General features: G+C 34.2%; 1 protein-coding gene across 1 annotated transcript; it reads left to right on the forward strand.

Moving 5' to 3' along the window:
- Positions 1-19,477: 19,477 nt before the first annotated feature.
- LOC145137513 (chlorophyll a-b binding protein 5, chloroplastic-like) lies at positions 19,478-20,474 on the forward strand. Its single transcript, XM_079071637.1, has 2 exons — positions 19,478-19,678; positions 19,767-20,474. Exons 1-2 carry the CDS (start codon positions 19,533-19,535, stop codon positions 20,416-20,418), a joined length of 798 nt encoding a protein of 265 aa, XP_078927763.1. The 5' UTR covers positions 19,478-19,532; the 3' UTR covers positions 20,419-20,474.
- The last annotated feature ends 1,046 nt before the right edge of the window (positions 20,475-21,520 follow it).

The following is a 21,520-nucleotide window of genomic DNA, read 5'->3' on the forward strand; positions in this document are numbered from 1 at the left end:
TATATATATATATATATATATATATATATATATAATGACATTTCATCCCTCTAACCCATTTCAGCCACCGGAAGACTCTAACCCTAAATCCCATCACGTATTCCCAATTTCCCAATATCGTTTCTCTTCCAAGTTCCAGCCGACAACCGAGTTACGTACAATCGAAAATTCAAATTTGAAAAAATCAAAATTTCCTCTATGTTCTCGCTTGTTCATTTTCATCGAAGAGTCGAAGTCGAGCAGTCGACACTCGACCCTTCCCGTTGCCTCGCAGAATCGCAGTCGACCTTCCCATTGCCTCGCAGATTCGTTAACACATGTGACGACCAACTCTGAATTCAGGTAAGAATAAGTATGTTTTTTTGCTGACTATATTCAAAGCACACCTGTGACCTATTCAGTGGCCACAATCTCGTTTTAACCGTTAAGACTGAACCTCAAATGTTCAGTGTCCACTAAGTATTTTTTTTATAGTCGATGAATCTGATTTGTTTAGAATCCTGTTGTTTACCTGATCTGTTTATTAGTTTAGAATCCCGTTGAAACTGTGACCTGTTGTTTACCTGATTAGTCTAAAATCATGTTATTGAGTTGTTGAATCTGATCTGTTTTTACCTGATTAGTTTAGAATCTGATTACCTAATCTGATTACCTGTTTAGTCTAAAATCCTATCTTAAATCCTGTTGTTGAACTGTTTACCTGATCTGTTTTGGAACTATTGAATCTAATATCACATTGGTTGTTATGTTGATTCTATGGATCAAGAAGGTGGGACACATATTAATCATATGTTTGATGAAGATGGAGATGAAGTTGTGGTTCAAAAAGGGCAACAAGTACACCAGCATGTCCCCATTTTACAAAAATTAAATTGAATGGTGAAGTTCAAACAAAATGAAAGCATTGCTCTAAAGTATTGGGTGCAGATTGCAAGAATGATTTAGTTTGATTTTGATTTTGTTTAACCTTACAAAAGAAAGCGGGACAACAAGCTTGGATGATGTTGCTTGATTTTTAGTTTGATTTAATGTTTACATGTAATGTACTATTGTGATGAATTTAGTTACAATATTAGACTTTAGTAATTTCTATTCGGTTCACTTATGTTTAGAATTTATTTGTATTTTAAGCCTTTGTAAGGTTTTAATTTCTCAATTGTTTCATTGTAGTTTTCCAAAAATTTTCTGCCACCATTTTCGGGTTTTGGGTCGGGTTTCGGGTTTAGGGTCGGGTTCGGGGATATTTTTAGCCCTGACGGGGCGCCCCAATCAGAAACCCGTCGGGTTTCGGGTCGGGTTCAGGGACAAATATAAATATTGGGTTCGGGTATGGGATATGCTGCCCCGCCCCGTTACCATTCTTATTCTTGAAGAGCAAACCTAGAAAATCGGCTCTTCATCTTCATATAGCTTTCCACATTACCCGTTAATTGATTTCCAAAAAAGAACAATTGATCCTACCCAAGAATGTGAACCCATTTAAATCGATTTTCAAAAAGAAAAACAAATAAAATTGAGGCGTAAAGATGCAGAGAAAAGACGATGTATAACAATGGATTTTGGGGTAGAAACTATGCTCCTCTTGTTCGTGATGTATTAAGAGAGAGAGAGAGAGAGGGCCCTTTTTATTTTTTTTAATTATTAAAATGAATAAATTAATATTAGATTTAAAAAAGAAATGAAAAAATGGAAAATAAATACCCTAAGGGTATTACAGTCATTTTACTATTCAGAGGGACCAAAAACGCGACGAAACTAGCTCAAAAAGACTACTAATCCAAAAAAGTCAGGGTTTGGACTAATACCCTAAAAAAATGCATACCACAGGGACCAAATTTGTAGTTTTGTCGTAAGTTCAATTGAGAAAATAAAAAATGTTGAAAATGTGGGAATCGTTCTCAGCCACTCATTTATTTTTGCCGCAAAAGTCTCCGTTGTACCAGCGGAAATGGATAAGGAATACACATGTGTTTCCAACAAAACATGTTTCCTTAAACTATGCTAATCATTACCTTAATATATACAAAAACATAGTTTTTTTTCGTTTTTTTAGTTTTTAAGAAGCTATTTTTATCGAAAAATTATTTTAAATATACCAAAACATGATTTTTATTCTCTACAAATAGACATTCATATTGATATACTTCTAAGATAAAATAAAAAAAAATAAAAAAAAAATTATATTTTCAGTTATCGTTATTCAAAAAATGCATCAGATTTTTGCTACAGTACATTCGTTATTCACTTATGAATAAAAGTATATAATTAATTTTTTTACAGTTTAAGTATCATTTATACTACTTATTCATATATGAATAACAAATTAACTGTAACAAAAATCTGATAAATGTTTTATTCATATATGAATATAAAATATGACGACAACTAATACACGTTTTATTCATATATAAATATAATATATGATGAAAGATGATGTAAAAAATATATTTTAAGTAAGAAAACTTTATTACGTGTCATATTCATATATGAACGATACTTAAACTATAAAAAAAATTAAGCATACGTTTTATTCATAAATGAATGTACAGTAGTAAAAATCTGATAGATTTTTATTCACTTATGAATAACGAGAGCTAAAACTTAAAAAAAAAAAAATCTTAAAACTATATCAATATGGGTGTCTATTTATAGACAATAAAAAATTATGAATTTTGATATATTTAAAATAATTTTCGATAAAAATGGCTTTCTAAAAATAAAAAAAATAAAAAAATTATGTTTTGTGTATATTAAGGTAATGATTAGCATAGTTTAAGGAAATATGTTTGGTTGTAAAACACATGTTTATCCGTTATCCATTTCCGACCGTACGCCAAAGTGTTTTGCGACAAAATAAATGTGTGGCTGAGAATGATTCCCCCATGTGTGTGGCTGAGAATGATTCCCCCATATATATATATATATATATATATATATATATATATATATATATATATATATATATATATATATATATATATATATATATATATATATATAGGTTTAGGTTCTATGGAAAAAAACAAAAAAACCCTAAAAATCATAAAAATGCATAAAAAAAATACTTACAGATCACAAAACTTTTTTTTGAATTTTTTTTATAAAAAATCGCAGCTTTTTCTTAAAATTCGCTGGAAAAAAAATCAAAAATCATTTTTATAAAAAAAAAAAAATTCAAAAACTTTTTCAACGAATTTGTATAAAAAGCTGCGATTTTTTAGAAAAAAAAAAGTTTGGTGATCTCTAAGTATTTTTTTTATGCATTTTTATGATTTTTAGGGTTTTTTTGTTTTCCAAATAACTCTTCCCTATAGTTGATGGTTCTAGTTATTTTGTTAAAATCAATTATGTGTTGATACACTTCTATTTTGTATTGTCGTTTTAGTGAATAACATTTTCTTTTATCACCAAAGCAACACCTAAATCACCCTTTTGCTTATACCATGTACGACCGAACATGTATTATTGTTTTAGCATGTTTGTTTGTTACATGTAATAAGAATCATTAATAAAACCAAAACCCACCTATTAAAAAAAAGATAGAGAAAATTACAAATTTATCTTAATACCCTAATTACTTTGTGGAAAATAGCCAAAAAAAAAAACGGAAATTACAAAATTAGCCACTGAAATCGCAGATGGAAACACTCCATCTGCGATTTTGCCTATCCATCTGCGAATGTACAAGTGTCTAAAGCACGTCTATGCTTTAGGCACTTATACATTCGCAGGTGGTTTGTTTTTTTTTTTTTTCTAAATTTTCCGGTATATATAGTCCATTTTGCACCTTAAAATCGCAGATGGACTATGTCCATCTGCGATTACCTCTGCTTACCATCTGCGATTTTGGGGGTTTTTTTATTATTTTATTATTTTTTATTTTTTTTATGAGTTTGACTACGAAATTGATAGGATTTGACTACGTAACAACCTTAGTATATATAAACTTTTTCCAGAAAATTTCATTTTTGTTAATATTTTTTTGGAAAATTTGTTGAAAACCTCTCTAAAAAAATGTATAGATATTTGGTTTGCGTTGTAACTGGTGGGAGGTGGAAAGTTTCTGAAACAAATCTTGAATACGTATGTCCACAGAGAGGTATTTCTGAATTTGCTTTGCTATTTTCTGAGTATATTACTTATAGTGAGTTTGTATCTTTGGTGAGAATGAAAACCGGTTTGTTAGACAAATATAAAATTAGTCTTCGTTTCTATCATCCTGAATTGAATCATTATATAGCCATGGTTGAAGACATGGATGTTAGAATGTTGATCAATGTAATCAAATGTAGTGGAGGAAGGGCTGTGAAAATGTTTGTGGTGGTTGATGAAGGTGATGCAGTTACGAAGGGTGGTCAGAGTGGAAATGAGTCGGTTGGTAATTTATGCAGCGATAAAGGGAGCAACAATCTAATAGGTACTTTCATGACTCCTAGTGTACCTCAATTTCATAGTGTTGTTGAAAATGTTAATGTGACGTATTCACCTATTCACTATGTGGATCCTAAGAATTACAAGTATGTTAGTGATGATGATGTTGGTACATATCTTAATGACGTGGGTGGTCGTTGTGTCGATGTTCCTGAACAAAAAGTTAAAGTTATGAATAGGCGTGTAGTAGGTACAAGTAAAAAGAAAAAAGTTATGAATCAGAAAGATAAAAATATATGTGGTTACGGAGATTATGTTGATGTTGCTGATGTAGCTTTAGATATAACCGACTTAGAAAGCAATTCTGATGGAGACGAGTTGGGTGATGAAGTTAAAGTTAAGATTCCCGATAACATTTTTTACGTTATGCCCCCTATACCTGCATGTCCGGTTGATGTCGATGAATATATCCCAGCACAAATGGTAGATATCAACAATCAAAAGATTGAATGTCTCACTATATTTAAGAACAAAGAGTTTCTAAAACAGGCGATTGGGAAAAAATGTCTTCGAGAAGGTTCTCAGACGAGGACAAGTAGATCAACCAAATCAAGGTATGAGGTTGTGTGTGTAGGAAAAATTTGTTCTTGGTTACTTAGAGCAATTGGAATTAAAAATTATGGCGGACTTTTCCAAGTGAAAACATTTATTGACATACACACATGTTCTTCAACAATTCTGCAACCTAATCATCGACAAGCAAACAAATATGTTTTGTGTGAATATCTTGCTGATGTTTTGGCTGAAGATTATAGTAGAATATATCGGGGAAAAGATATTATTAATGATATGAAAGCTCAATTGAATATCAATATCTCATAACATCAGGCTTGGTGTGCGAAGCAATATGCACTGTTGTTGTTAAGGGGTACAAAAGATGATTCTTTTACCAAACTTCCGGCTTATTTCCATAATTTGGTCAAACATAATCCGGGTACCGTGACACATATTCAAATAGATGGTGATGATCGATTTGAGTTCTTGTACGTTGCACTTGGTTGCTCGATTAGTATTATTATATTTTATTATTAATTGGTTTATTTTGGTGTATTTTAATAGATATACAATCTATTGTAGGTACGCACTTTTGTTAATTTTTGTAAGCCGACCCTTGTAGTAGATGGAGCTCACCTAAAGGGCGAGTTCAAAGGTACCATGTTACTTGCAGTTACTAAGGACGGACAAAACCAAATCTTACCGGTTGCATATGGTATATGCAAAAATGAGTGTACAGATTCTTGGACATGGTTTTTTCAAAAACTACGTGATTGCTTTGGCTATATGGAGGAGCTTACAATTATATCTGATAGGTCTCCATCTATAGTGACATCAGTTGCCAACATTATTCCTCACGCTCATAATGGAATATGTGGTGTCCATTTGTATTTCAACATAGTTGCTAGATACTGGAAGAGTAAGACAGTCAAAGCAATTTTTAGGAGGCTTGCAGAGCGTATACAGTTGATGCTTTTGATGCTGCCATAGAGCTAATGCAAAAAGACAAAAGAACCTGTATGGGAATACTTAAAAAGTATAAATCTTGAAACTTGGTCTAGGGCACATTTTAAAGGGAACAGATACAATCTTATGTCGTCCAACAGTGCGGAGTCTATAAACGCATTATCTAGACACGCACGTAAGGTGTCGATACTGATGTTGATCGACTTTTTTCGTGCAACAATGCAATAGTGGTGGTTTCAAACACGTAACTTTGCAGGTACTAAGTTTTAATATTAATGTTTTTATTAAATGTTATTGATCTTAACTGTATGATTTATTTCTATTTTTTAGCGGAAGCAACAACAACACTCACCCCTTGGGCCGATGAAATTGTAAAAGAAAATAAAATTTTCTTTTAGCAATTGGGATGTTTGCATGATCTCAAGTACCAAAAAAAGACGTGATTGTAGATTTCCAAAAAAAGACATGTACATGTAGGCATTGGCAACTTGACGACATACTTTGTGGTCATGTCATAAGAGCGTTAACAGTCAACAATTATCAAGATTGCTCGATGTTTGCATTAAATGCTTACCATATCGAAACATTGAGGAAAACATATGAGGAATCAGTAAACCCTTTGCCAAAGCCATCCGAATGGGAGATCCCCGATAATTTGATGATTGTTAAGCCACCTATAATGGATAAACATCAGCCAGGCAGGCCAAGAAACACAGACCGCATTCCATCCCAAGGTGAGGGTCCAATTAGAAAAAAGTGTTCTACATGCGGTAAAGCAGGACACACAAGAAACAATTGTTCTGGAAGGGCGTCCGGTAGTGGATCACGTCGCAAGACATTTCATATTGGGGCTTCAGCGAGTTGGTCACAATCCAATGATGCCGATTTTGATTTAAAACAATCTTAAATTGAATAGATGTTAATTTTTTATGTATTGTAATGTTTTTATTAAATTTTATAAGATGTTGTTATGCTTTTATACTTGGAAAATTAACGGTAAACAAACATGTTAATATAAAACAAATACCAAAGCCAAGTCAAGATAATGTTACAATAATTTTTTAACTAATTATTAAACTCAGGGAATTGTAATGGGTACTTCTCTTTCTCGATTGTTATATAGTCATCCCTAACTCTCATTTTATCTTCCAAACGATCCTTTTGCACCCTAATTTGTATCATCTCTGCGTCCTTGTCAACAAGCCATTTTTCAGTCGTTTTGATTGTCTTCTTAGTCTTTTGTATCCATTCTTCATGTTCTTTGATTTTCTTTTTATTGAGATCTATCCATTCTTGAGCTTGTTTGCATTCTGATGCAATAACTTCGCGACATTCACTGAGAAGGCGGGATGCCTCTTTATCCTGTATTTGTTGTTCTTCAGCCTTTTTCAATTCTTGAAAATTTTCTTCCGACATATATGAGCCTGCCGATAAGGGTGTAAAAAAGGGGTCGACTACATCACAATAGTAACAATCTACTTCGTTGCATGAGCAAATTTCGAACTTTGAGGATGAACTCATAATAATATATAGTATTTTTAATAAGAAAACTCACCTGTATGTCGTATATATACATGCTAGTAATTTGTATTTCATAGTCCAAATTCAACCATTTCGTAGTTAGAGTTGGAATTCATAATCAAACTTTGAAATGACTGCACATCAATGACAAGTCACTGTAGTACCTGCAAATCGTAGTCAAACTTGGAAAAGACAACACATAATTGACTGTTTCAGAAGATAAGTCGCTGTTGTACAAAAAGATTCCACTACACTTGTCAAGTCCATGTTAGCTCTCCTTTTATTATAAATAGACGTGTAATATATACGAAACGAACACCCATACCATCTATACGAAACGAACACCCATATTCAGAAATGTCATCGAATGCAGCAACTTCTTCGAATGCACTTCCTGGTTCCAATTCTCCACGACCATGGACAATAAACGAGGTGTTGGTTGTAACAAGATGTTGGCTTAGTGTTATGGAGGGTTTAACGCTTCTGGCTCCCCCACATTGCCTAGTTGGTGATGAATGGACCTGCATAACAACTTTGTTCAACCATGAGATGGGAGAAGGCCAACACCGACTACAATCTGATATTGTCAGTAAATGGATAGATGTAAAGGAAGAAGTCACATGGTTCAATCGAGCATGTAATTATGCGAAAATGTCAAAAACTCCTTATCGAGACGAGGAAGATTTTATGGAAGTTGTGAAAGCCTTTTACATACTAGAGCGTGAAGGCAGAGACTTCGAATATGAGGACGTTTGGAAGCTTGTTAAGAATAATCAATATTTCAAGTAGACGGGTCTGCTATTATGAAATTTTCATTTTCATAATGATTTAAGTGTATTGTTTCATCTAGACGGCTCTAGTATTATGTTTTAAGTGTAATGTTTCATGTAGAAGGCTCTAGTAATATGTTTTAAGTGTAATGTTTATGTATTTGTAATGTTTTTATTTTTAATGTGTCATGTAACGACTCTATTACTATGAAAATTTCTTATTTGTAATTTATTTGCAATGCTTCATGAAATTGTTATTTCTAACATATTTGTAATGTAATGTAATGAAATACATATGATACATACGAAATACATTTAAATAACTTAGTACAAACCTAATACACATTAAACAGAGGTGGTACATCTAATACATACGAAATACATTTAAATAATTTAGTACAAACCTAATTGATAGAAATACATATTAAATAGCCTAATACCAACCTAATAGATAGAAATACATATTAAATAACCTAGTACCAACCTAATAGATAGAAATACGTATTAAATAACCTAGTACCAACCTAATAGATAGAAATACATATTAAATAAATGGGACATACTTCAAAATATTCTGAGGGGCTTCATATTGAAATTCCAACCCGTCACTTAATGATTTGTATTCCTCCTTAGCAGCTTCGAAGATGACCTCCTCGGTAGCATTTAAACGGGCGTTGTCAATTTTGGTATAAAGTTTGTTGAATAATAAAATTTATGTTTTCATTTCATACCATTTTGCTGCTACATCTAGATTGTCACGACGGTTTGGTGCAGTCGTTTGAGTTTGAGCGTTGAAGATATTAGTTAAACGAGTCCAGAACATTGGATAGTTCAACTTGCTGGTATCGTACACATGAATATATGCATGACTAAGAACCACGTACTCTTCGTCGGTCCATGGTATTGAAGTCATTTTTAGTGAGATAAATAGAATGAATATATGAAGAGCTAATATATCGCTTAGTTAATATATTTTATTACAGAAACTAATTTTATAGTAGTTTGTAGTTAAAATCGCAGTCAAATTTTATAAATGGTCTTCATTTCATAGTCAAACTTAAAGTGTATCTGTTGACAATAGAAAAAAAAAACTGTTTGACTTGACAAGGCATTGCATCGGCTGACAACATAAAAGAAACTGTTTGAGTTGACAAGGCAATGCACTGGCTGACAACAGAAAAGAAGATTGTTTGACTTGACAACTTAGTTTCGGGTACAACTAAGGGACACTATAAATAATTCTTCATATACATTTTAATTGTTTCACATTAAAATTTTGCCTTACAGCTATGGACTCACCTGTACCACTTAGCTGGACCAACGAATAGGAGGTCGCTTTGGTTCAAGATTGGATCGTAACTGTTGAGGAGGATTTTCCACCAGGTCCGCCAAAAGTTCGGGCTAGATCATTTTGGTCTCGTGTCTGTCATTTGTTTCACCATCAATTGGGGCGTACCCAATATCGAAGAAAAAGACATGTCAAAGCAAAGTTTATGGATATGAAAAAAAGGGTCAAACACTTTCAACGTATTTACAAGGAGCTCGATAATGAACATGCGGATATGAATGAAGACATTCTCATACAGGTTGCTATGGAACTATACCGTTTCGAATCTGATGGTAGGCAGTTTACGCACGGAGACATATGGAATCTTTTAAAGAATGTCCCTCACTTTTAATATGCATGTAGTTACGTTGTTTGTTTTGGTTAGTTACGTTGTTTGTTTTCGTTAGTTACCTTGTTTGTTTTGGGTATTTACGTTGTTTGTTTTTGTACGTGTGTTTTGTGACTCCTTTAATGTATGTTGTTTCCTTAATGACGATTAGACATGAATTAAGAAAAAACATCCATACTCATTTCATTAAAACATTAACTCATACCTACTACATAATATGACATAAAATGCAACGACATACACGAATAACTACTACATAATAGGACATAAAATGAAAACGGGGTACACAAATAACTACTTCTATCTGGGAGGTAACAGGACCACCCTTTGATTTGGTATTTCCCAGTGCTCATGGTATGGAATTCACCGTCTCAGATTCGAATGCAGCTCGATACACGGCAGCAGTCAACTTATCATCAACCATTTCGTGAATGGCTTCAGACTTACGGGTTCTTAGTGATGCTATAGCGTGCCCACATGGTATACCGCTTTTTTGTCATTTCCCACAACTACATACCCTACATTCAAGTTGTACTTTCCTGGTGTCGAAATTGTCATCGACTTCAAATGTATCCCCATACATACGTCCTGCCACCCAATTATAAGACTTGTTCACATGCTTTTGAACCTTATTTTCAACATAAGGGGTAACCCGAACAAAAATTCTCCCTGCAATATTTGTTAATTTATAAATAATAACACAATAAAAAACAAACTATAAATATAAAGTTACCTGCAACTTCATTCCGTTCATCATACGTTGATTATATAGACTTATTGATTAACTCAATTATCGTTGTTATAGGTAACTCATGTGTGTAGGTGGATATAGTTTTCACCATTCCAGGAATATCAATCGATTTTACATTGTAACGTACTTTCAGGAAAAATGCCCGTGCCCATTTTGAAATTGCTATATTGTCAAGCCAGAAAATTGGACTCCTAAGCAAGGTGTGGAAAGGTGGATTCGTGCATGCATTTTGCAACCTTTCCAAGCACAAGTAAAAATCATGAACACTATATGCATTACATGACTTCTAAAACAATGTTTCAACTTCAGTATCATTATGTTCGACAGAATCTCGTATTTTTCAAGCTATATCTTTAGGACAATACCCATGATACGAATATAGGTAGACTCTCTCAACAGCAAAGTCTATTTTATCACATAGATTGCTTATGAAACCAACCTCTGTATCTTTACCTAAACAATCTTTTAACTTCATCATGAACCATAGCCAAGATTCCTCACACTCTAAGGTTCCCAAAGCAACTGCTAAGAGTAGGGGCTCATGGTTTCCGTCCAAAGCCACCGCAAAGTACAATGTTGTCAGATAATTGCCAAGTAGGGGTAAATAACCCACATATATTAACGGTATCATGCACCTAAGGAAGGTATACATCTGCATAAAAAAACATACTTATATTAGTGACAAACAAAATCAAAACGAGTTACATTATCTAGAACTATTAAGTAACTCAATAAAATAAAATGTTATACCACGCAACCTAAAGCCACGAAACAAAATTGAAAGTGGTTGGTATCGGTTTTCTTGATGGCTGTAAAGGTATTACGATTTGTTCTTTGAAGATTATGCAAGAATATTGGTAGGTGACAAAAGCTTCTTTCAGTGTAAGTACTCATTTTCACAAACAGTGAATTTTTTTTTACAATCATCACACGAATCCAATTATAATTATACACAAGTTGGTACTTATTTTGAATTCATAGTCAACCCAGATGATTTCATAGTCAAACATCACTGATCGACAAGACAAGACATTGTACTTGTATGCAGTTCATAGTTCAACTTTTTGAATTCATAGTCAAACCAGATGATTTCATAGTCAAACATCACTGATCGACAAGAAAAGACATTGTACTTATCTGTAGTTCATAGTTCAACTTTTTGAATTCATAGTCAAACCAGTTTATTTCATAGTCAAACATACGTGTCTGTAATAAAATTTCTTCTATAAATTGGTAATAATCACTCCATGAAATTTATCTGTGAAAGTAAGTCATATTTGATCGAATAAATCAGGCGAATGGCATACTGCAATTGTGGAGGTGAACGTATCATTAGGATATCGGGTATATCTAAAAAGCCAGGAAGATTATTTTACGCTTGCCCTTATATGGTATCATGATCTTAAGTTCCTTGATATTTACACCCTCATATTTATATGACAACTATTCTAATCGTCAATCTTTAAATTTACAAGGACCAAAATGCGGGTTTGTCAATTGGGTTGATGAAGAGAAGGACCAATCTTCTATGGTAATAGCTAAAGTAGCTAACTCTAATAAGCACTTTCAATCAAAAAATAAGAAGTTGAAGATAGTCTTGGTTTGTAGTTGGGTGTTGTTTTTGGCAATTATTGTTTACAAGTTGTAAGATTTTTAATATTTTTTTGATAGTTTTGAAGTTGTAACGTCAATAAATTGTTGTATTTGTTGTTATGTTTAAAGTATTGTAGTTGTAACGTTAAAACTAATGGTGGCGTCGTTTTTATGTTGTAATTAGTTATTAGTACGTCAATAAATTGTTGTAATTTTTGTTATGTTTAAACTTTTGTAGTTGTAACGTTAAAACTAAAACTAATGGTGTAGTCGTTTGTAGTTGTAACATTAAACGATTAATAATCAGATCCAACATTCAATTACACACACATATATATAATCCAACTACATAGGACCAAGACTCACTCCCAATAAATTTTTGTCATCCTTTGGCGAAACTCTAAAGTTACGTTTCTTGGGTCAGTAAATTGACGTATTGGTTGTCCTGAAACTAATTGTTCCATAAACATACAAACAAAAACACCACAATCTCCCAAATGACTACTTTGTAAGGGAACATTGTTTTCCAAAATGAATTTCATATTCAATGGAATCCTTGGGATGTTTCTCCGTGCCGAGTAGTTAATCTTGTCTAAATTATCTGCCACCCGAGCTTCAAATTTGGTAAAGGCTCCATCAGAATTGAATTTTTCATAAGCCCCCCTACCGAGACTGTCATAAAGATGGACTTCCATTGACTCCAATCGTAGTTCCCCAAATAACCAGTGATTAGGGAATGAATGAATCGGCATTAGGATATGTACAAGGTTAAAAAATAAATATTTATCTTTACATATCACAATACAAAAACAAAACGACAATAATGAAATTAATTTCAAAAATTAAAATTCAGTTTACCGTATCCACATTCCACCAAGCAACCATGAAGTTGGGGTATGTACCAATACTAGACATAAACGCCTTCCAATCGTAACCATCCTCAAGAGCATGGGAAACAGAAAAATTTGGAGGCATTATTTGTAACATCCATAAAATGTGAGCCAATTTAAAACTTTTTAAATCATTTAAAACCATTCAATTACTACAATTTGTTTTCAAAATAGTCTAAACATCAGAGTTCCCAGAAATCATAATCAACAATCGAAGAAGTGTACGGTCACGCCTTCGCCTTTCAAAGGTCATCCGCTGAACCTGAAACAATAAACTGAAATTGTAAGCCCGAAAGCTTAGTGGGTTACCCCCAAAATACCCATTCGCACAATAATACACATACAATAACAAAGAGCATACTGTGGGTCCAATCATTCATCGGGATGGAATACCCTAGGACCTCAACCATTGGGTTGGAATGCCAACATACCGATACACTTCACATAACACATATACAAATAACAGCATGTACTGGGTCCACAGCTTTACAGACTGGATTACCCCTGGGCCTACAGTGTGAGTCTGGATTGCCTTTCGGGCCCACAACTCACATCTGGATTGACATCGAGCCCACAGTACGAGTCTCCCTCAGCTAGTATCTGGAATGCTCCCGGGTTAGTTGGTTACCGCACGGAGCAGTATCACCTCAACCCATCCCACATAATATGTCGACATATAACACAACTAATGCACATACAGATAATCACATAATACTACAGGTAGTCCTACAGATCTACCTAACTGGCATAACAACTAGCATGCAGACAGTCAGACCAACTACAGGTCACTAAGCATAACCACATCCGATCTACCAGGATACCGATCTAACAGATCATACTAGCATATAACCATCCTATCTACCAGGATACCGAGCTAACATATCACAACAGTAATAATCCCAATAACAAAACAAAGGGTCCGCCTTGGTGCCTTAGACCCTTGAGTATAGTGAGGATAACTCACCTCGCAACTGATGCGCTGAAGTGATAAGCTCCACTCTCGGATCACTGACACAACTCCACCACCTATATTCACCGTAGAACCATACTTATAATTTCCAATTTCCCAATATGCTCCCAGAAGTCAACTAGTCAACCCTTGGTCAAGGTCCAAGTCAATGGTCAAGGTCAACAGTCCATGTTGACCTCAACTTGCTGAGTACAACCAACCACTCGTCGAGTTCCTTGCATAGCTCGTCAACTCGCCGAGTCACTTGAGTGACTCGTCGAGTTCCTAATGTTTGCGGCCGTAAACTCCTTGGCCAACTCGTCGAGTTTCCCCTGCAACTCGTCGAGTTCATGTGTGCCAAAAACCGGGAAAACCCTAACTAACTTGTTGAGTCCACGACAATCTTCATCGGACTCGCCGAGTTGACCATGCAACTCGTCGAGTTCCTTCAGTCCATTATCCATTCAGATGCTTTTTAAGCCATCTTAAGGTTCCATATTGCAGATCCAGCTTTCCAAGGCATGTTTATCACGTAAAGTTGCAAACTTTACGTGCATGCAAGGCTCTAAAGTCTTATAATGACAAAACCAAGCTTGCAATGGAGTTTTACACCTAAGAAGGGGTTCACACTTGCTAAAGCTGAAAGATTTATGGGCTTAGAGACCAAAGAGAGTTCAGATCTGGAGTTACAACTTCAGATCTTAGCTCATACCCAAGAATAGCTTCTTATTATGCTAGAAAAGCCCAAATCTTTAACCCAATAAGATCTAGAATGAAATGAGGTCAAGGAAACGACTTGATACCTTCCAAAAGATGCTAACCGAGGTAGATTTCAGATCCCATACGCTCCTTGCTTCTAGTCACTTGTTCTTCAAGCTCTTCCCACCAAGAATCCTCTTTCAAAGCTTAAAACACACAAGAATGATGCACACACACAGATTAGGGTTTACGGACTATCAAGAGGCTGTAAGGGGAGGATGAGGAGGCCAATGATCCTTTAAATAGGGTGCAAAACCCCGGAAATTAGGGTTTCATCCTCTAGCTCCTACTCATCGAGTCCCTTCTTGGACTCGGCGAGTAGGTCACTTAAACACGTGGACTAACCCACTGCTACTCGACGAGTCATGCAACCAACTCGTCGAGTAGACCTTCAAATCATGAGAATTTATAACCATAAATTTATACTCGAGAATCGGGGCTTTACAATTCTCCCCCACTTGAACTAGACTTCGTCCTCGAAGTCTGCTGCGGTGAACATCCTCGGATAGTGCTCCCACATCTCTGCCCCTGGCTCCCACACCCACTCGGGCCCTCTTTGGTGCTCCCAATGTACTTTTACCAAAGGTACCTCCTTGTTCCGAAAAACCTTCACCCTTCTCTCCAGAAGGGCCACAGGCCTCTCAACATAATTCAGGTGCTCATCGTCCTGAATGTCATCCAACGATACTACCGCCTCCTGATCCGTGATGCACTTTCGCAATTACGAAACATGAAAGGTGATGTGAATCCCAATTGAACCTTTTCAAAAGGTCTATCCTACATGCCACTTTTTCAACTTGATAAAATCCTGATGATCCAAAGTATCGAAAACCCAACTTTCCCTCTTCCTGAAGCGAACCCCTTTGTGCTGACAGGATATTTGTCCCAAAAATATCATACTAAATCAATCCACTAAAACCCGATCACTCATGCCTGGCCCAATCAGCCTCGGCTGGAAAATCAAACATATCAGGTCCATTCAATCATAGGGTCCGGTCATCCTCAGGATGGAATACCCTAGATTGGAATACCTCAATGAATATAACTCAGGTCTACTCATAACTTGAGATCCAAGGGTCTACTATATATATATATATATATATATATATATATATATATATATATATATATATATATATATATATATATATATATATATATATATATAGGGAGTGGTTCAAATGAGAACCATAAAAGATTAAAAACTCTAAGAACCCCCTTTTCATAAGTAATATGTATTGTGAATACTTATTAAATATGTTAAAAATCATGATATTTGTCATTTTGGTATGAAAAAAGGGAAATTCGTAATTTTTATAGTATAATATTTTCATTTATACATACATTTTTATTTTAACACAAAATTTATTAAAATACAACTTAATACAGTCCATTTACACTTTAATATACAAAATTCGCAACTTAATACAATCTATTTACACTAATTGACATATTCCGATAACTTAAACTAAAACTCTATCACCACCACCATATGCTGCCATCAACCATCTTGTACGCAGCCATCATTCACTGAAAATCATATCTGTATATAAAGTCATGTATTTATAGCTTAAATACTATATTCACAGTTTAATAAACATATTAATTCCCTCAATTTGAATTTAATACAAAATAATTATCTAACAACTAATACATTCTTACGTACTTATACAAAAAAAAGTAAATACATTCACAATAAAGTTAATAGAAAAATTCATACACAAATCAATTATTATTTTAAAACAAAATTATATAAAAAATTCACAACTTAATACAGTAAATTACAATTTAATACATAAAATTGACTATTTAATTTAACAAATTCATAATTTAATACACATAAATGTTATATATTATTAACTTAAAACTTATATTTATAACTTCAGATAAACATTCACAATTTAATACAGTCAATTCACAGTTTAATAAAAAAATTTCACAGTTTAATACACAAAATTCACAATTTGATATAACAAATTCATAGTTTAATACACATGAAAGTTATATATTATTAACTTAAAACTAATATTTATAACTTCAGATTAAATATTCACAGTTTAATAAAGCCAATTCACAGTTAAATACAATAAATTCACAATTAAATACACAAAATTATATATTTAGATCCATATTCTCAACTTAAAACTTATATTTAGACATTTATATTTAGAGGCATTTATTTGTATTAAAATATGAATTTATTATATTAAAGTATGAATAAAATTCACAATTTAATATACAAAATTCATACTTTAATACACTACATTCACAACTCATTTACATGTATAAAATTCAAATCTAGATAACAAAAGTTTAGAATTCACAGTTTAATAAAACATTTTAGATATTAATTCAAAACTTAATTCAATTTTTCAAACACTAAAATTCAAAACTTAATGCATCAAAAAATCAGAATTCATAGTATAATACACACTTCAGACAACAATCCACAGATTAATACAAAATTTTGAACACTTGTTCATAAATTAAAAACTTACAGATCTCGTTGAAGCATTTCATCAAACACCTTATGTGCATATTGTTTTCGATCTGATGTGATTTATAGATCTGAGATTGTCATGTTTCTTATAGTCTATCTGAACAGATCTAACCAGATTTGAGAAATCCTTGTGCCTTTGACTTCAGATCTAACAAGATCTACGCTTGAAATTGCATCAAACACATCAGATCTAACCAGATCTAACCAAATCCGAGAAAGAGGTGTGTTTTTGCTTCAGATCTGAAAGATTGATGGCAGTTGATGACTTTTCCGACGTCTTTGGCTTCAGATCTAAAAGGTTGAGAGAGGCGACACAATGTTTTTTGGTGGTTTGGAGAGGTCAGGGGTCGGAAGGTGGTTTGGAGAGGTGAGGGGTCGGAAGGTGGTCAGAAATGAAGCATAACTCACAGATCTAAAGGTATACAAGGCTGACGTCGATGGTTATGAAGACGGTTAACCAAAACAACAACAATGGAGGTCGTCGGAGGTTAGATGCTCGTCACAAACAGTGAAGGCTTCGGTTCGACTGTAATGGCAGTAGCTGACATGATGTTATAGATTTGATGGTGGTTTGATGTTATCAGCAGCAACGGTCATCGGATCATCGACAGTGGTGGTCGTCGGAGGTCGCATCGTCGTCCCTGGCGGTTGTGGCTGCAGTTGAGGAGTAACCGGTGGTGGAAATCAAAAGGAGACATTAGTTGAGTTATTGAAGCTTGATGTGAGAGAGAGAGAGAGAGAGAGAGACCAAATCCAAGTCTAAATCTGATTTTGAATATAATTAGTATTATGTAAAAAGTGGGTTAAATTTAATAAGTATGGTTCTTAGATGGTTCTTAACCTTTTAGGGTTCTCATTTGAACTTTTCTCTCTCTCTCTCTCTCTCTCTCTCTCTATATATATATATATATATATATATATATATATATATATATATATATATATATATATATATATATATATATATAATTTTTTATTTAAAATATAATCTAGTTTTTAATGTTAAGCGATTAGAGCCCGATCCTTTCACGATGCTTTGATAAAGATGTGACATTGGACAGCCCAATAGTCAAGCAATAATTTGTAAGTGGTTATTGCTGAAAATTATATGTATATTGTTTAATGCTTAAAAGCAAACTATATCATTGTTTTTTATTAAAGTTAGAAGTACATTGTTTTTTCATTAAATAGCAAGTATATTAATCTATTTTTCATCTTTGTAAAATACATAACGCTTTAGCATGAGAGCTTGCGGAACAAACACAAGCCTTCGTGTCTCCTCAAGCTACCCATCCCATAGACAAGCGAGTTGTATTTGAAAAGGTTATGTGTGCTCGAAGGGGTCATGTTAAAGACATTTGGCGTAAAAGTAGTTTATTTAATTTGAAAGTTTCATCTTAGGATCGATGAATGCATGTTAGTGTGGTAATTTTGGTTTATATTGATTATTTAATTATAAACTTTGCTAATTGGTAGTTTTATTTATATGCAAACTTTGGTGGTTTGGTAATTGTTATTTTGGTTTTTGTTGATCCTTGGTTGGTTGTAAATGTTAATTTGATATGTTGGTTTATGTTGATATATTTTTTTTAATTGCTAGTTTGGAAATCATTTTATTGGTATTTTGTTGTATGCTCATACTTTGGTAGTTTAGTATTAGTTTGGTTATTAATATGGTGTTTTTGTTTAAGTTGATATTTTGGTAGTTTGGTGTTTTGGTAATTTGTAGGTCGTTTATGTTAATATTTTCGTATCTATTAATATTGTCCGCCGCTGTTTGGTTGCTAAATTTTCATTGACAAACCGCAACAAATTTGTTGCTTTTGTTGATTAAACTTTGGTGATAGTAAACTTTATCGACTAGCCACGGATAATTAAAATTAGATTTTTAGATTTTCCATTATTCTCATTGGTGGTATGGTTTATCAGTTGTGGGGAACCGTGGGGGAGGGGGTGGGGTTGTAGTACACTTGTAATCTACTCTATTATTCGTTTTATATTTGGTGGCTCAAATGGACGCACCAAGAAACTGAGACCCACATGGCAGAAGAAGGACCGCCATGGCGCCATCCCACCTCTCAAAATCTGAAACCAAATCCAATTAACCAATCAGAGTGATGCTGAGTTGTACGCATCCTAATCCACCAGTCTTGTTGAATTTATATACAATAGATCGCCACTATCTACACATACACTCTACAAAGTAATATAACTTCTATATCCTCAAACAAATGGCAAGTTCTGCAATCCAACAGTCAGCATTCGCCGGCCAGGCAACATTGAAGCCACAAAACGAGCTTGTCAAGAAGATTGGCAGCTTCAATGGTGGCCGCTTCACCATGCGCCGCACAGTCAAAAGTGCACCACAAAGCATTTGGTAAAACTCACAAATCGATGTTCTTCTTGTTTCCAAATTCATATATCGCTACCAGAACTAACTAACTGTAATTACCATCTTTAAACAGGTATGGACCGGATCGTCCAAAGTACTTGGGCCCATTTTCCGAGCAAACCCCATCATACTTGACCGGTGAATTCCCCGGTGACTACGGGTGGGATACCGCCGGACTCTCAGCTGATCCGGAGACATTTGCCAAGAACCGTGAGCTCGAAGTGATCCACTCTCGGTGGGCCATGCTCGGTGCACTCGGGTGCGTCTTCCCCGAGCTTCTCTCCAAAAACGGTGTCACATTCGGTGAAGCAGTCTGGTTCAAGGCGGGTTCCCAGATTTTCTCAGAAGGTGGCCTTGACTACCTTGGAAACCCTAATTTGATCCATGCACAGAGCATTCTTGCTATCTGGGCATCTCAAGTTGTCCTCATGGGACTCATTGAAGGGTACCGGGTTGGTGGGGGTCCGCTTGGCGAAGGGCTTGATAAGATTTATCCGGGTGGGTCTTTTGACCCGCTTGGATTGGCTGATGACCCAGAAGCTTTTGCTGAATTGAAGGTTAAGGAGCTTAAAAATGGTCGATTGGCGATGTTTTCTATGTTTGGATTCTTTGTTCAAGCTATTGTTACAGGGAAGGGTCCGATTGAGAATTTGTTTGACCATCTTGCTGACCCGGTTGCTAACAATGCTTGGGCTTATGCTACCAACTTTGTGCCCGGAAAATGAGTTAAATATGTGTAGATTTTAACCCTTATGCAATATCAAGAAATTATTTCACTTAATCTTGTGATCTTTATTTTCTTGAGTTAATATCTTTATGATTATGTTATGGAAGTGGTTCATGTTGTAGCAACACTCATGTACTTCCTATTGCTTGATATCATTGTACGTGATGCAACTTTTGGAAGGGCTAAATACAAAAAGTAGAAATGTACTTTCAGTTATGTCACATTTTGTCCAAATACTCTTGCATTTCATATTTGATCTTCAATGTTTCCTTTGAGTGATCGCCCATCAGTGATGTATCCTATGGTGATTATTATGTATAAGATTTTCAAGTGTGAGTATCTTTGAATGTCAAAAGGCTTTTTAATTTGTATATCTTGGCAATTTTGAGTGTCTTCTCAATTTTATTAATTTATTAGATTTCGCCAATTTCTTCTTTGTGGTGTTTAATTAATGGGGTTTAGGTTATTTTTGGTCACTTAACTTTTGGTTTTGTGTTCATTTGGTCACTTAACTCTTTTTAAGTTTTCAAAAGTCATCAAATTTTTTGCTTTGTGTTCATTTAGTCACTTAACTTTTGGTTTGGTCACTTAGCTTTTGGATTTGTGCTCATTTAGTCACCTAACTTTTAAAATTGTGATTATTTAGTCACTAAACTTCTAAATTTTTCAAAAGTTTAGTGACTAAATGAACATAATTTTAAAAGTTAGGTGACTAAATGAACACAAATCCAAAAGTTAAGTGACTAAATGAACACAAAGCCCAAAATTTGATGACCTTTTAAAACTTAAAAAGAGTTAAGTAACCAAATAAACACAAAACCAAAAGTTAAGTAACCAAAAATGACCTAAACCCTTAATTAATGTGTAGGTTCGTATTTGGGAAGTATCCACCCACAATTATAGAACTTCAAGAGTTTTTGCTTTGGAAGGTTGTAAACTTGTTCCAAAAAAGAAGGTATGTATAGTCTATTCTTCTAGTTTTTGGATGTCCCATTTTGCCATTTCATTGTTAGATTGGGTTCATGTTATTAGTATCTTTATTATTCTCTTATGGTTACTGTCATATTATGGAAGGTAAACTTCTTTGAAAAGAGAATGTA

Source organism: Lactuca virosa, chromosome 9, assembly GCF_052849685.1.
Source record: "Lactuca virosa cultivar CGN04683 chromosome 9, Lactuca_virosa_CGN04683_v6, whole genome shotgun sequence".
NCBI lineage: Eukaryota > Viridiplantae > Streptophyta > Magnoliopsida > Asterales > Asteraceae > Lactuca > Lactuca virosa.

What these genes read in the sequence shown, in the direction of transcription:
- LOC145137513 (XM_079071637.1), top strand. Translation starts at nt 19,533, where the DNA reads ATGGCAAGTTCTGCAATCCAACAGTCAGCATTCGCCGGCCAGGCAACA. An exon ending in AGTGCACCACAAAGCATTTG is followed by an intron (nt 19,679 to 19,766) that starts GTAAAACTCACA and finishes ATCTTTAAACAG; the next exon opens with GTATGGACCGGATCGTCCAA.